At 58.3% G+C, this 16,337-nt stretch overlaps 1 protein-coding gene across 7 annotated transcripts in view; it reads right to left on the reverse strand.

The window, feature by feature from the left end:
• ZMIZ1 (zinc finger MIZ-type containing 1) overlaps positions 1–16,337 on the reverse strand; it is a 232,484-nt gene that overhangs the window by 15,312 nt on the left and 200,835 nt on the right. For 6 of the 7 annotated variants that reach the window (XM_025850356.2, XM_025850357.2, XM_025850361.2 and 3 more), the window contains 8 exons: positions 9,826–9,940; positions 8,696–8,913; positions 7,607–7,805; positions 6,369–6,659; positions 3,405–3,587; positions 2,369–2,446; positions 1,723–1,897; positions 956–1,097 (listed from right to left, as the gene is read on the reverse strand). In XM_025850356.2, coding sequence (XP_025706141.1) covers positions 956–1,097; positions 1,723–1,897; positions 2,369–2,446; positions 3,405–3,587; positions 6,369–6,659; positions 7,607–7,805; positions 8,696–8,913; positions 9,826–9,940 — 1,401 coding nt within the window. The remainder of the gene's footprint in view (positions 1–955; positions 1,098–1,722; positions 1,898–2,368; positions 2,447–3,404; positions 3,588–6,368; positions 6,660–7,606; positions 7,806–8,695; positions 8,914–9,825; positions 9,941–16,337) is intronic. The other variant, XM_025850358.2, reaches the window with a different exon arrangement.

A 16,337-nucleotide genomic window follows, 5' to 3' on the forward strand; every position in this document is an offset into this window, starting at 1 on the left:
TGAGCAGGGCCTCTGCACAGGGGTCCCTCCATCCTCCTGCCTGAGCACCTGAGCTCCTGCACCCTTTCACCCACTCAGCTCTGTCTACAGCCCCCACCGAAGCTCACTTGGCGTGGTCAAGGCACTGACTTAGCTGTGTATATGTGCCCAGTGCAGACCCATCTTGTGTCTTTCGGGTACCCACCGGGCAGCTGAGAGACTCTGGGTAGAGGGGTGGCAGGGCGGCGTGAGTCCTGCCTGAGGAGCAAGGACCGAGGATGGGGACACCAATGGATTCTGGCATCTAAGAGAACTGGGCCCGAGTCCCAGCTCTGCTGCTTGCTGTGAGAACTTCCCCCAAGCTAATCGACTTCTCTGGCCTCGTTGTCAATGGGAAAAGCATTGCCCACTGACAAGATCAAGGGAGGTCAGGTGTAGAAGGCAGACAACACAGGGCCTGGCCCAGCCAGGGACCTCCTGCGCTTGTTCTCTGGTGTGTCTGGATGTCTGAGCAGTGGCCTGGCTCAGTGGCCAACCCCTGGCAACCTGCAGGGCTTGTTGGTCCTGCCCAATCCAGCCTCATCCCTCTACTTTCCGGCTCTAGCCACAACAAGCCATGTTGAAGTTCCGCCTGCCAGCCCAGCCTCCCTCCTGGAAGACTGCTTTACCTGCCTTTGGCTCTGAGCTAGCCCCCTTTTCCTCTAGGAGGTCATCCCCGACCACTCTCTCAGGACTACGCTAAGTGAAAGCTGCTCCCTGCCCTTGGGCCACCATACCTGCCAAGTCCTGCCTGCAGGTTCCCCGTGATATCCCCCAAACCCTGCCCAGAGCGGGGCCCAGTCAACATTGCCGAACAGGTGAAGGCAGCCGGCAGATGCTGCAATTACCTGCTCAGGGCAATGCCTGGGCCGGGGATGTCACCACCGGACGCTTCCCCCAACCCAGCTTGGGCCTGTGCCCCCAGCATGATGCTCACCTCCACATCAGTGTCTGGTGGACCGTGGGCCGCAGGTGAAAGACGTGGTTGCTGACGGCCAGGTTGTGCTCGAGGCGGAAGGGCTCCAGCACCACGCCATCCCGCACCGGGAAGGTGAGCCGCAGCTCATCGTTGTGGTTGGCTGGGTGGGGAGGATGAGCTGGGTCAGCCGCACGCCCGTGGCCGCCAGGGGCACACAGGAGCATGGGCCCCAGGGCTGTGGGTGGAGCCCCCCCCCCCCCCCCCACGACTCACACTCTTAGCTGCACACTCAGGGGACTCGCAGGGGTGTGTGTGTGGGAACAGGGCCACAGAAGCTGGGCTATTTGCCTGTGTGCACACCAGGGAGCCCGCTGCTTCTGTCAGTCCACCACACCCCACCGTCCTTGCGTCCCATGTCCCACTCATCCTGGCTCTACTCCCCTCTGACCGCACCTATTCCTTATTCTGGAAGCTTCAGGCTCCTCTGCCCAGCCCCTCTCCACGACTGGGAGCCGCTTTTGCTCCCAGCCTCCAGCAGCTCAGGGCTGTTGGCAGCCCAGCTCCACCCCAAATTTCCCTTGTGGGTGGGGCTTCTCTGCTTCCAAGCCCTCCGGCCCTTTCCACATGCCCAGCCCCCGCAGGCACTCCAACTTCCAAGCCCCCTGGCTCCTGGCCCACCGCAGGGCCCTAGGTGGAGCTGGCCAGACAGAGGGAGGAGGTGGGGCTGGCCAGACAGAGGGAGGAGGTGGGGCTGGCCAGACAGAGGGAGGAGGTAGGGCACTCACCTGGGGGTGGCGGCAGAGCGCTCATATTTGGCTTGATGTCAGGTGGGAAGGGTGGTTTAACATCTTGGCTGGGGGACAGGTAGGGGGGGATACTGCTCCCGGGGGTCATGGGGGGCGTGGGGTTCCCTGGAACAGGTGAGTGGGGGTAATTTGCCACAGGAACTGGCCTAGGAGGCTGGAGGAAAAAAAAACCATACGTAGGTTATGAGATCACAGGGCTAGGAGGGACTCTGGCTACGGACGTACACCCCACCCGCCCCGCAGTCCTGGGGCTATGGTCCCTGCTCCCCCAAGGGAGGAGAGCCAGGCCCCCTGTGGAAATCCCTCTATGCCGGCCAGCACTGGGGTCTCTGGCTGCCTACATCATTGCTCTAGGCTACACCCTCCACCCCCAGCCCAGCAGGGTCCTCAGATGGGAGTTGGGCCTGCAGCACGCTGGGCAACTGGCTCCCCAGAAGGCCGCTCTCCCTTCTGCTCTTAATCTTTACTCATCCCCGGACCACCTGCCTGGACCTGTGCATTCTGTGTGGGCATCAGTGTGCTCCAGAGCTGAGGACCCGGGAGTGTGCTCCCACCCGTGGGCCTGGGGTGCGGGTGGCCGGGCCCCCGAGTCACACAAGTACGCCCGATGAAACCCGGAACATACCCTGGTGATGTTTCCTTGGCTGTAGTTATTGTAGCTGCTTCCCGAGAAGGTGCTATTTTGTCCATTAAACTGCTCTGGCTGTTAAAGCAAGATACACAACGCGTTGAAAGTGGGAGGCAGAAAAGCTCCTAGAGGCCAGCTTTCTCTCCTGATATGAAAACTGGCCAGAAGTGTCATACAGGGGATGCTGACGAGGCCCATCCAGTGCTGGGGTGTGGCGCGGGACAGGGGTAGAGCAGGTCACCCCTTCCCCCACCCCGGGATGGGATTTCGTCTCTCTGTCCACAGCTAGTTACATAGCAAGAGTTTGCAAAAATAGAAACACCTAGAATGCTGAAGTTGGAGCAGTGGTGGGTGGTAATGGAAGTGAGCATGCTTCCTGGGCAAATAAATGTAAAGTGTGTCCAGAGTAGTCTGCACTACTGAGAATGAGCTTTATAATCCCAAAGAAGGGAAAAGCTATGTGCCCGAAAATATTCATCACGGTGTTACTTGGAAAGTGAAAAACCAAGAGCATTGCAAACATCCCATATGAAGGGAACAATAAAATACGATGTGGTTTATATCCGTAGAAGGTGAGGCGCCCTTAAAAAGTGAGAACTTCAGAGACTCTGTAGCAGTAAGTAACATGCTCCTGATTTCACAGTCAAGTTGGAAGAAACAGATTCAACGTTACAACCTTAATAGCAACTATATAACATATTGATACCCACGTGCAATAGAGAAACAAAGGCTTAGAAGGTAATATTAATATATCCAGGTGGATGCTTTTCTTTAAAAAAAAGTGTTTCCTTGATGATCATCTGGTGTGTGCCGTAAACACTAAAAAAGGAAGGGGAAAACCCTTGTCTGTGGGGAACCAAGAGCTGCCAGCCTGACATTTTGGCCATGACTCTGAGCACACGAGGATACATCTGGAGATCTCTGCCTGCCCCCTGGTGACTTCAGCGGACACAAAGGACCAAGATGACACAGGTGGGGGGCGGGGACATGAGGTGGTGAGGAAGGAAGGGGCCGGTGGGGTGGTAGGACTCACCTTGTAATACTGCCCCATGTTGACCGTGGGGGGTGGGTACTGCCCGGTGCTCGGCTGGCTGGGCATCCTCTGCCCAGGGTAGTTGGGAGAGGTGAGCGGCCGCGGGGGGTTGGGCGTAGGGTACTGGCCTGGCTGGGTGGGGAACTGGCTGTTTGGTCCGTATTGCTGGTTTCCATAGTTGGGCTGTGGCAGCAGAGAGGGGAGAGGAGAAAGGCTGTCAGTGTCACGGAGCCAAGCCACTCACCAGAAGGCCAGGCGTGCCCTGGCCCCTCACCTTTGTCCTTGCTATTTTCCACCGATAAACTGCCTTCTCCACCCAGAGAGAGGGGGCGGCACCAGAGGCTGCCCTGACATCAGGGACATGACGTCTGTCTGTCTGGCTTGACCGCTCCCCGTGAAGCGGTCTTCTCCGAGTACCCTGCCCCCCGGACTTTCAGAGCCTCTCATTCATGCCATTAGGAGGGGGCTCGATTCTAAAGCCCCCTTCATGTGTCTCCCAGCACTTGGTGTGTGGCAGGGGAATGCAGACAACGGGTTGTGCTTCCGGAAAGGTGGCCCCCTCAACCCCTGCATTCAGAGGCTGAATATGGGAGGCTCTGGCCCCACACCCCACACTGAACAGAACACACTGATGTTCAGTTCTGGGCCACGCGTGCAGAGGTCGGGAGAAGCAGGCTTGTGGAGGTTCCAGACAACCCTCTCCAGACAGGCAACTGAGAGAGGAGACAGCTCAAGGGAGGGGCAGGATCCTTGTCCTTGGAGATCTACAAAATGATGCTGATGTCCACCCTGCAGCCACCCCGCCTCCTCTGTAAGATTAGGTGACCCTCAGGGCCACCAGCCACCCAGACACTCCAGGCCATGACATCCTGTGAGGTCTGTTGAAGCTCCTTATCTATTTAAACCGTCTCTCTTGCCTCTAGGCTCCGAGGTCCCGGCTGTGTTCCAGCGACTGGCAAAGAGCAGACCCTCCATAAATACTCCCTTAGCAAATGAAAGAAGGATCCAGAGGTAAGTGGCGGAGGATGGGAGGAGTCCATGTCAGTGCTGAGGAACACTGCCACTCATACTGTGGCAGTATAGTGGCTGCTCTGTGTGACAGTGGTTCCTGTCACATCACCGGAGGAGTGCAGCTGGGGGCCCATGAGGCCACCGAAGAGGAGTCCTGTGCAGGACCAGCCAACCTGACACCTGCCCCAACGTTTCAATGGTTCAGAGATTCTAGAACCGTGCCATTGCAAGGTGAGGCCCGCCTTCCCAGGCAGGGTCAGGCCACGCGGGCTGTGATCACCCAGTGTCCCAGCCCAGTGCCAGGCATTTTGTAGCTGGGGAGCATCGGCATTCTATGAAGAGGATGACTGAGTAGAAATACTTCAAGGCCTCTGGTGTGTGCCTTTGACAGAGCACGCCACAGGTGCAGGTGGACATCGGAGCAATAACTGGGAATTTCTCTGCCTTTCCTTTCCTGGGATCACCTCCTTAAGGTGCCGGCAACCCCAAGGCTGGGTCTGCAGACGCATCTCTCGCCCAGCCAGCAGGGACGCGGGGAGTTTGAGCATGGAGGGGCTGAAAGAGGTTCCAGAACTCCTGTGGGGGCTGTGTGTGGGAGTGAGGCCAGGAGCTTGAGCACCAACCCCCCCCTTTCCCCCCAAGGACAGCCAGGACCTTGGGAGCCACTGTCCTTCTCTGGCTGGTGCCTCCCTGAACCAATGCCATCCAGGAGTGTCTGGGCTTGAGCCAGGCTCGCGGGTGTTTGAGGAGGTCTCTGACCTCTCCCCTTCTGGATTCAGGACACCGCCAACAATGGCCAAGCCCGAGCCAGGGTGAATGCTGAGGGAATCACACAGACCTTTGAGGAACTTAACCTCTGGACTCCAAATCCACTGTAAGGTCAAGCTGAAGGCCACAGTTTGGAGGCAAGTGGGGTGGGGGTCAGGGGGAGCCAGTCTGAGAATGGGCGGCGAGCAGATAGCTGTGGGGGAGACTACTCAGCAAGGAGCTTTGCCTAGGTAAGGAATCAAGGCAGGCTTCCTGAGGAGTACACACTGGGCCAGGATTCTAGGGTCCCTGTGTCTTTTGCAGGTGAACTAAAGCCTTACCCAGACAGGCCACTCACTGCCAATTCTTCCCACTGCTCACGGAAGGCCCTATGACACCCCCTCCAGGAAGTCCTCTTTCTCTGACCTCACGCTGAATTCCAGATACCTCCTGTGCATCATGGCCTATGGGCTCCTGCTTAGACAGGTTTCCAGGAAGGTGATCCCCTTTCCTGCTAAAGTCTGGGTTCCCAGAGGACAGGTGTGGGTTTTACTTCCTAAAATCTTCACCTTTCTCTTGGCTGAGCTGGCTGGGCAGCCAATGACACAGTGTTCCTCCCAAAAGAGCAGCTGACAGTTGGCAGAGAAGAGCCCTAAGAAGCACGCTGTCTGCCTTCCAGTCACTTCTCTGATGTGCACAGCCTTTAGGTATCTACAGGGTTTTGTCCCCTCTCTCATTCTTGCAAGTGAGAAGCCCTCGTGTGCAGGTGAGGACGTGGACCCAAGGAGGTTTCGCTCCTTACCAAAGTCACTGGGCCCGTGTCTGTGCTGAGACCAAACACCACGCTAACCACAGCTTCTGCTGCCTGCGCCGGCCCTGGGGCCAAGTGCTTCCCCTCCGGCCCTCATTCACATCTCCCAAGCAGCCCTAGGAGATGGGCTGGATCGGCACCGTCTTTTACAAATGAAAAACCACGACTCCAGCAGGGAACAGGACTTGATTAAGGACTTCCAGCTGGAAAATGGCAGAGCCGGTCTCCAAGCCAGGAGCCCGACTCCTCCATCCTAAGGCTCAGACTTTTGGTCCAGGTTTGGCGCTGGTCAGTTCCTGCCCTTTCCAAAGTCCTGCCCACAGCCCCTCTGTTTTCAAGCCCTGGGTGCTCCCCGCCTCCCACCCTGGCCACCACCTGCCTCCTGTCACACTCACCTCTCCCGGGTATGGCCTCTTTATGCTCTGAATGGGAAGGGACTGGGGCCGGGGGCCCGGGTAGGTCTGCTGGGGCATCCGCTGCCCGTGCGTGCCAAAGGGGCTGATGCCGGGCGGCCGGGGCTGGTTCATGCCCATGGGAGGGCCGCTCATCCCCGAGGGTGTCATGCCAGCCGCCATGCTTGCGGGGTTCATGCTGCCCCCCATGGAGGCAGGCCCCCGTGGCCCGGGCTGGTTCATGAATTGGCTGTTATACGCCTGGGTGGGACCCATCTGGAAAGAGGAACAGACCTTCAACGGGAGAAGAAGAAAAAAAAAAAGAATAAAATGCCACATGCATTGAAAGTGCAGGGAGGGAAGGGTGGGGGAGGGGGGAGGCTCTGGGCGGGGGGGCACTTTCCTGTGTGGTTGCAGCTGGTGACCAGGTCCCAAGGGATGTCTGGCCTCTTGGGCTCACCACTGCCCTCTGCAGGCCGCACAGGAAAGATGCAGCCCAAGGGGTGTTGACGGGGTGGGGTGCAGTCACTCCAGAGAGCAGGCAGCATTTCCAGGGAGGCAGGCAGGGAACGGGGAAGAAGGTGCAGAGGCGGGGAGGGGCACGGGAGGATGGAGGGGGATGAGGATGGAGGCAGGAGCCCCTTTCCTGGAAGCCCTGGCCCCGCCCTCGGCCAGTGGAGACACGCCCTCCATCCACAAAATCTGAGGCAGTCCCAGCTCCCACCTCTGCCCACCCGCCCTGCTGTGCCCTTCCTACAGTCCCCACCTCCTGTCCCCTGTCCTGCATTCTGGCGGGGAATTCTCTCTCCTCACACCCCACCAGTCCTTCTGAAGGCCAGGGGAGCAGAAATGGGACCTGGGCTCAATCCACAGATGGGATGACTAGGAGTGTGTGGTCTTCAGAAGCCACCGTGGCGACAGACTGGTGACAAGGCGTTTCAGGCACTGAGCCCGCGCTTTGGTGAGCAGGCGCCCAGAGGGTGATAAAGAACCTCCTTCCCCATTTGCAGACACGCATGAGCCATAAACCCACACAGAACAAATGCAAGCACCCAAATGGCCTCCCCGCACCACACCCAACCACCACGACACACCCACGTCCTAACACACACCCGTCCGCAGGCCTCCAAGGAAACCCAGGCGCACCCTGACACCATCAGCTCTTCCAGCACACATGGCACCAACACCCCAACTCTGCGGGGGGGGGGGCAAGGCTGCACCGGGATTCGTGGGGCCCTTACCGGTCCGTACTGGTTTATATCCTTGTTCTGTGTCTCTTGCAAGGCTGCCACAGTGGCCGTGGCCGTGGCCGTGGCCGTGGCTGCCGCCGCTGCCACTGCAGCCGCTGCGGCAGCTGCCGCTGGCTGAGTGAAGTCAGCGGGCGGCCTGGTGTGCGGAGGGATGCCCATGCCTGCGGGGGCATTAGGACCCCCGGGGTAACTGCAAGGGAGAAGAAGGGGAGACTCAGACACTGCCTGAATCTAAAGATGAACCCACTGTAAGCCCTGGGCTGGGAGGGAGAAGACGGGTCCTTCCATGCCCTCCTGCCCCCAGGTCACAGACAGGGGAGGCATCTAGACCCCGAACCCGAAGGGGAGAGGGGCCTCCTGCGGGCGGGCAGCTCTTTGTGCCCCTTGGCGACAGGCAAGCTGCTGTGTTCCTGAAGCCCTTGGTGGGGTGCTGGCCGACACGGACTCTCCCGGACACGGGATCACTGCACCCCGCTGCTGTGGGCAACCCACCTCCTGGAGGAGGACACATGGTGCCTCACAAAACCCCGAGCACCTTGCCCACGGGCCCTGGCAGTGGATGGTGGGCTGAAGCCAAAGAGGTGGCCTTGGACAGGGCAGGGCGGCAGAGGAGGAATGGGTGCCTCTCTGCCCAGCCCCCACATCCCTGCAGCATCTTCGTGGGGCTCCTTGTTCCTTCCCTGCTCCCTGCCCCCCAGCTCCTCTCGAACCTGGCGGTACGGCCTGCACAGCCCATGGGGCAGGGTGGCCTTCCTGCACCTGTCTGGAGTAGCTCCTGACCCCACCGGCCCCGCCCTCATAGCGTCGGCCCCCCCCCCACCACCACCCCGGTACGTACAGACACCGGCACAGAAGGGCCCCTCCGGGGGACAAGAACACGGGCCTTGCAACACCAGGGGCCTGGCGGCTATCACAACCAGCTAGCTGTGTTAGTGTCTCACCCACTCTCTGTGTCCCTTTAACGGAGGGGAGAGCAGAACACGAGCAGTGCCGGAAGCACGGGGCTGGTGTTTCAACCCTACTGCTGCTCCGGGACGGAGGGGAAGGGCAGCGCCAAAGCTGCTCCCGAGGGCTGCTCACCTGGCCCCGAAGCCCCCACTGCCGGGGTAGTTGGGCCGGCCATACATGCTCTGCTGGATGTAGGGCTGAGCGGGCCCGGCCTTGGCCGAGAACTGCTGCTGCTGTCCGGCAAACTGGGGGGAGTTGAGGCCGGGGTTGCTGGTGGTCATGCCCGACGCCATGGGGTTGCCGCCTGGATTCATGGGGTTGTTGGCATTGGCCATAGGGTTCCCGAGGACCTGTGGGCAGAGAGTGGTTGTCACCCAAGCGGTGTCCCAGGGGCCATGGGAGGGAAAGAGGAGACATGGAGGGCTGCTGAAATGGTACAATGGGGAGAGCAGAGGGAAAGGGGGAGAAAGTGGAGTCATGAATTGTTCCCAGACCATATAAATGCTTTGAAGGGGGTAACACGGCCCCGGAAGCTGGCAGCACAGGGGATAAGAAGCCCGGCCTGTGATGGAACCAGGAGGGGCTGGTCCTGCCCTCGGTGGCAGGTGGAAGGCACTGGACTTCTCGGCCCTCCTCTGCCAAGGGGCCTGGATGCCCAGAGGCCGGGACACACGGTGGTCCTGGGCTGCTGCTTTGTCAGGGCGAAAGGAAACCCAACTTGCCAGCTCTGGAGGGTGGCAGGATCCCGGCTGAGGGGTCCCTGTGGCCTGAGACTGCAGGGAAGCCCAGGGGTGCCCTTGGGGGCGGCCACCAGCCTCGAGCCGTGGCAGAGGCCGAGCAGGCTGGACAGGAAGGCGTGGAAGAAAGAGGAAGGGGTGAGAGTGGAAGGCAGGGCTGGCCAGGGGGGTGGGGGAGGAGTTTGTCACAAGCTGAAAGCTTACCATTTTGCTGAAATCTAACCCAGGTTAACCAGGGTCAAAGATCCCAGACGCTGGAGCCCTGAGGCCAATAACACCCAGGAAGTTCTCCTATTTATCCAAACCCAAGTAAACGTGGGCTAGGGAAGAACCCTCGGCTCTCGGTCAGATGGAAGTCATTCCCCCAGAAAGGCCCTCGGATGGAGACAGTTGCCTAGGGGCCAGCTGGGCAGTGTGAGGACGACTGGCATGGAGGATGATCCAAAGGCCCCAGGGCTCAAGGGATGGTCCTGCCGGGGGTGGGGGGGGGAGGGGCTGCGGCAGGGGGGCAGGACAGGCTCTTACCTGGCTCTGGGATGTGTTGGTCACTCCCCAAACCGTGGTGACCACGGAGAGGGAGCCGGGAGGCTGGTTGGTGTTCTGCTGCCAAGGGACAGAGTCATAGGGGAATGACCCATCACTGCAGAGGGAGACAGAGGGGGGATCCTCAGGGACTCCATACACAGGAGGGCCCCATCACCCCATCATCCTCCATGGCTCCCAGTCAAACCCAGGTGACCCCCATCTCCATCAGCTCTAGACCTCCCAGGCCTGGCATGGGGTCCAATGCAGAACAGGCACACCTCACGTGGTGGCAGACCCTGGAGGTGACCACGTCTCCCCCCATCGCTGTGGAGGTACCACCCCCATGGCTCTCTGCCTCACCTGATCCCAAAGTCCACAGGCCACGCTAGGGAGGAAGAAGAGAGCCCCACAGGCTCCACCTGAGCTCCTCCTTCCACCACGGTCTGATTTGAAGTGGCTCTCCAGAAAGAGCTTTGGTTTCCCCGTACCAGCTTCCCCTTGGAACTTCCGGGTCCCTTCTCAGAAAACGTCGGAAGGGCCCCAGTCTGAAGCTCGCCTCTTCCCCCTTCCTCCCGACCCTTTGTAGCAGGTTGGCCACCCAGCCTAGCTGATGTGGCCTCTGGCAAGAGGTTCCTTACGTCACTCTTCTTTCCTGCCTCTGGATCGCAGGTACGGGCCTGCCCGCCATGCTTCTTCCCCCGCTCCCGCCCCCGTCTCCTGTGCACGTCCCCGCCAAGCTAAGCGCCCTCAAACACCCAAGACACGCTCCACAATCAGAGACCTCCAACGGCTCCCAGTGTTTACAAGGCAAAGTCCGAACTCACACACTTCAGAATGATTTACCCTGCTGGCTAATCCCACCCTACTCTGCCTCCCCGCTTGGCTCCCACCTCTGCCGGAGCACCAGCAGCCATTGCCCCGTCACCCCGTCTCCCCTGTCTCCTTGCTAGGCCCAGAAGCACCCACCTTGTTTGGTGACATCTCCTGAGAAGCCCCCAAACACCAGAAGCAAGGACTTAACCTTAAGCCCAACACCCTGCCCTGCACACAGTAAGTGCTCAATAATGGCTTTCTATTAGTTGCTATGGTACAGGTGAAGAGTGACTCCCGGGAGAGGGAAGGGGCTGTCCAGATTATAGCATGAAGAAAGTGCTGGGGTCCCAGCCCCTAGGGGTGCTGAGCTGGGACTGCCTCTGCATTGACTCCCTGGCACCTCTCATGGAGACACAATCCCAGATGTGGCCCCCAAGGGAGCAGAAATGCAGAGCACCCACATCTGTTGTATCAGCCCTGCACGGCTTCTCGACAGTGGGGAGGCCTGCGAGGCGGCACTGCTGGGTACCAGGATCGGGGTAGGGAGTCTGGGGCAGGCTGGTGTGGTAGGAAAGCACATCATGCCTCTGTTTGGCTTGTGCTGTCATCACAGGAAGTGAGCAGAAGACAAAAGGGCTTGCTCACTCCTGGAGAACTTATACTCCGGCCTAGCAGGCAAGCCAGGCCTGGCCTTAGAGGTGCTGGGAGCCAGCCGGGAGGTCAGGACTCATAGGAGGGAGGCACCGTCCTGCGTGACAGGCAGGCAGGGGGGAGGCGGGGGGGCTGAGTCTCGTGCCTGCTTATCACCGGGCAGAGCCCTCGGCAGCCAAAGTAGTCAAGGCAGGCAGGGCCCTGCAGGGGTGATGTCACTGTCTGCCCAGGCTTGCTCGCCCCCTGCCTGGACACCCTCTCTGCCTGGCCAGCCCCTGGCTTCCTTCCTATCTCTGCTCAGAAGTCACCTCTCTGGAGGGGCCTGCCCTGACCTCCTGCGGTAAGAGCAGCCCCACCCCTCCACTCCTTTTTCCTCCTGCCCTGGCTTTTTTTTTGTGGGTACCCTGGGTATGAGTCCTGTCCCTTCCTGGCTCAGGGAGGGTCCAAGTTCCCTCGCCTGTCTGCACGCAGTCCCCTCATCTGTCAAATGGGCCTAAGAAGGGCATTCCCCCACTCTGCTCTCGGAGTTTTTAAGCTGTGGGTCATGAAACACGACTGGGTCATGACATCAAACCAGCACGAGGGGAAAAAGACGGAATAAAACAAAGTAGTTAAGCGTGAGCACATGGTAAGAATAAATAATATTCCTCAGTGTCTTGATTTTATGTGTGAGTGTGTGTGCACCCTGGGTCACGGTGTACTATGCATATTTACTGTGGGTCTCAGGTCAAGGAGGTTTGAACAACATAGGCCTTGGTAGCGTAAGCCTGATGAGGCTCAAAGAGGAGCATGGAGACAAAAAGGCTTACTCGACTAGAAAGGGACACAGACTTGGGCATTACTCATGATTTCTAGGGGAGAGGAGAGGCCCTCGGAAACCCAGACCTCTTGCCTACCCTCTACTCCTGCGGGCCAGACATGGCGTGGGTCAGTGAAAAGGGGGTGAGGCCCAGATGCACCTGCCAAGCTGATAGACAGCTCACACTTGAATCTGGGAAGGCTGCTTGGGGACTCGGGAGCCCAGAGAGCTCAGAAGGGCTGGAGAAGCACAGGGAAGGAAGCGATGAGCTTGCTCCTGAGCACGGCTGGGCTGGAGGCCTTCCTGGGAGAAATCACGGAGGACTGGAGTGCCACCTGGTCCCGGGCCTGGCACACCAGCATCCCGAAGGAAGGCCCTGCAGGCTATAGTTTAATCCAACAGAGAGGAGACCCCTAGATACCAGCTGTCCTGTGAGGCCCTCATCCTAGCTGTGCAGGATGGAACACAGGACCCCCAGCAATTTTACAGAGCACAAGTGTGTGTCTTCTCTGCCCCACAACTCCCATCAGCCCTCCAGGATGACGTCCAGTTCGTGTCCTTTTAGAATGTACCTGGCACGCTCAGAAGTAAAGCCCCCTGGGAGCCCCTGGAGCCTGGCAGGCCCCACCCGAGCTTGGGGCGGGGCAGGGGGAGCAGGTAGCTGCTGCCTCACCACCCCAGCTGGGGAGGCCTCGGCTCACCGGGATACCGCACAGGCCCACAAACACGCTCCTGACTGCCCTACGGCTCCGTGGGTGGGCCTTGTGGGCGGAAACCAGCTCCTTCCTGTTTCGTCCCCTCCACCCGAAACTTGGTGAGAAGCAAACTTAACCGTGGTTCCCAAACTGGGCATGCCCACCGTCTGGCTGGAAGGTGCACCCCAGAGCCCTGGGCCCATTCCAGGAGTGCACGCGTGCGGCCAGGGACATGGATGTGTGTCTGCTGCCAGGATGAGCGCACCCTGCTGCCATGAGGCCGGGCACACGCGGGGGCAGAGACAGGCACGCGCGTGGAGGGGCGGTCTCAGGGACTCGTTCGCCCCCACTCACACCTGCTGCAGAAGCAGAAGTGGCAGCCGCACCAACACGGCTGTGACTCATCTCCTGGGGAGACGGCTCCTGCTGTCGCAGCGAAGGCTCTCGCCCCCACAGGCCCCTGGCAGTCAGCCCTGCCGCCGCCTCTGCCGGGACTCAGACACCACCACCGGGGGGGCTGCCCGGCTCCAGCTCCCTGTAGCCCAAGGAGCAAGGGCGAGCCTGGCTCCTGGGCCCTACCAAGGTGGGAGGGGGCCTAGGGTGATGAAGGGGAGGCCTAGGGGGGCCTGTGGGGGAAGGGGGTGTCCTGAGGCCCTTCCTTCCTCCGGCAAATACTATCTGACCTGCAGATGAGGTCAGCCCAGGTCAGGGGTCCCTGGCATTTGGGGACTGCCCGCTAGGAACCACTTCTCTCCTTTCCTCCACAGCTGGTTGCAGGTCAGAGGGAGGCCAGGGCCCCTGGAATGTGAGAATCTCAGTCTTAGTAATCCTGCCAGCTCTGTGCACCCCCAGTGGGTACATCCCATGATGCACCACTCCATAGCCCGGTCTCGTGCCACAGCTGCCCCCAGTTGCAGGCCTGTCTAGCCAAAACCGCCCCAAGAACCCTAGTCCACCCAGAAAGGCCCCAGTCCCAGTAGCCACCCAGTGTTCTGCCTGCCGAGCATCTCCTCACAGGGAGACACCTGCTTTCCCGCCTCTGTGCCTAATCTTAGTCTGGGATGCTTCAACCCTGCTGCTCATCCTTCCCAGGCTTCTCTTCCGAAGGCAACCTCCTCCAGGAAGCCCTTGTGACATGCACTGGCTTGAGCTCCACTTGTTCCTCACATTCGCAGGGCCTGAGAGGGGGCCCAAATGAGAGGCCCAGCCCCACCTTTCTCCTTCTGCTCCAGGAACCCTGAGTTAGGCTACCTGTGCCTGGCATGATGTCTCCACACACCTACAGGGCTCGGAAAGCCTTTGCTAACCCAAGTGCCAGAGAGAAACACCAACTCTCCATACTCTCCTCAGAAGGTTGCCTGAGAATGAATAACTATGTCCATTTATTAAACCTGACGGCTAACCACCTACAGTGTGCTTGGGACCCCATGGGCACTGGCACCCAGGAAGTGAGAGTCCTGCCCTCCGGGGAGGGACAGAGGGAAGGTAATAAGCAGCTGCTTGCTCTATGCCTCAGTGTCCCTATCTGTAAAATGGGATCATAACAGTACGTCTCTCAGAAGGCTGCCGTGAGGACTGAGAGAGCTCCTGTGTGTAAGGCAAAATGACCACACGCAGCTGACCTCAGGCACGGAAAACTGTTGACCGCTGCTGTTGTTATGATTCATTGAGTGGCTTCTAGAAGCAAGGAACTATGTGAAGGGACTTCCACCTAAGAACTCATTTAATCCCTTAACATGGGCTCAGCAGACGCATCCATAGGAGCTGAGGCTCCCAAGGTCCCGGGGCTTGTCAAGGGCAAGACTGCCAGGTGGGCCTGACCACATCCATTGTCTCCGGGAGCTAAGGATTTGGTAAGACAGCACCTCCCTGCACAGAGATGGGGAGGGGCGCCTGGGGGGCTCTGTTGGCCAAGCAGCCGACTCTGATTTCCCACTCAGGTCGTGATCTCAGGGTCGTGGGATCAAGCCCTGCATCAGGCTCTGTGCTTAGCGGGAGTCTGCTTGGGGATTCTCCCTATCCCTCTGCCCCTCCCCTCCTTCTCAAATAAATAAATAAATCTAAAAAAAAAAAAAAGGTGGTGATAACGTGAGGGGGGCACATACTATGAGGGACATCTAGCAGTCCCCAAGAATTCCAAGAAGGGGCACAGCTTCCCGAGGATTTTTGGGGAAGCCACCCAGCATGAAGGGACAGAGGACATGTAAAGTTTAGTCTCAAAGACTGGCTGCAGAGAAAACCCAAACAGTGATCCAGGGGAAAAAAAACCAACAACACTATCCATCAAATCATTAGCTTTGGCCTGCACAGAGTATCCTAGCAAATACGCAGCGACTCCGGCTAAACATTTGTGAGACTAATATTCAGATGGCACAGGGAGGCCCTGCGGCACAGTGGCTAACTATCTGGGCTCTAAACTTAAGAGTCTTTGGGGTCAAGCCTTGGTTCTGCCACTGACAATTTCCATGACCTCGAACATATCACTTAAGTCAGCTCAACTTTCTCATCTATAAAATGGGACTAACACTCTCCTAGGATGAAGCATACGAATACAGGTAAAGTTCAACACAGTGCCTGGCACAAAGTCCCTGCTAAACTGTACTTACACTTTTCTCTCCATTTCTGCAGCCTGACTGCGTGCAGGTACCCCTAATTTACTTGATGACGGTGTTTACAAGTTTTGCAAAAATGCTATGAGAGGGGGTGCTCTTATCATTCCTGCTTGTTGAACAGATTTCCCAAACCTCTGAGGCTTTCCTTTGCCTCAGTGTTCCTTTGCCATCCTGTCACTAGCGAACTCCTACCTATACTTCAAAGCCCAGCCTGGATACTCCCTTTTCTGATTCTCTTAAGCAGAACCAAGGACGTTTTCCTCTATTCCCTCAACTCTTTTGTCACATAAAAGAGCTTTTCACATTGCAGTTAGAGCAGATGATTTACATGTCTGTTTGGCAGCTCCATAGGCACTGACTGATGTTTGCTAAATGTGAGAAAATGAGTAAAGCCCAGCAAGAAGGGGAGTGCTGATTCCTGGCTCCTGGGTACCTGCTGTGGCAGTGTCTACACAGACATTCATGGAGGGAAGAGGTGGGGAGGGCTGAGTTATTTCTTCCCTTGCACTTCTAACAGCCACTTTATTTGGGAGAACTAACAAATTCCTATTAAGGGTATTGTCAGACCCAAATTAATTTCCCTGATGTGGCTATATTGGTCCTGTCTCCATGCAAGGCTGAAGAGTTACCACTAATGAAACACCAAGCCAGTAAGGAGCTGAAGCTCCCACCCTCTTTCATTTAGGGGAGCCGTTAAACGGGGCTCTCCATCATCACAATTACTCGGGCCGCTTCCTTCCCTCCCTGCGGTGAAACGTAGAGGGACCTGCGCAGCTAACTGCATATTAGAGGGTTTTAAATTTTTTCAGTAGGAAGGAGGACAGGAAAAGATCCTGTACCTTAACAATCTGGAACCGATGGAGGATTTATGGCTCCTTCAATCCCTCCCTTCCTTCCTTCCTCCCTCCCTTCCTTCCTTCCTCCCTCCCTCCCTTCCTCCCT

This window comes from Callorhinus ursinus, unplaced genomic scaffold (genome assembly GCF_003265705.2).
Source record: "Callorhinus ursinus isolate GAN/ISIS: 27379988/994484 unplaced genomic scaffold, GSC_fseal_2.0 scaffold31, whole genome shotgun sequence".
Taxonomy (NCBI): Eukaryota; Metazoa; Chordata; class Mammalia; order Carnivora; family Otariidae; genus Callorhinus; species Callorhinus ursinus.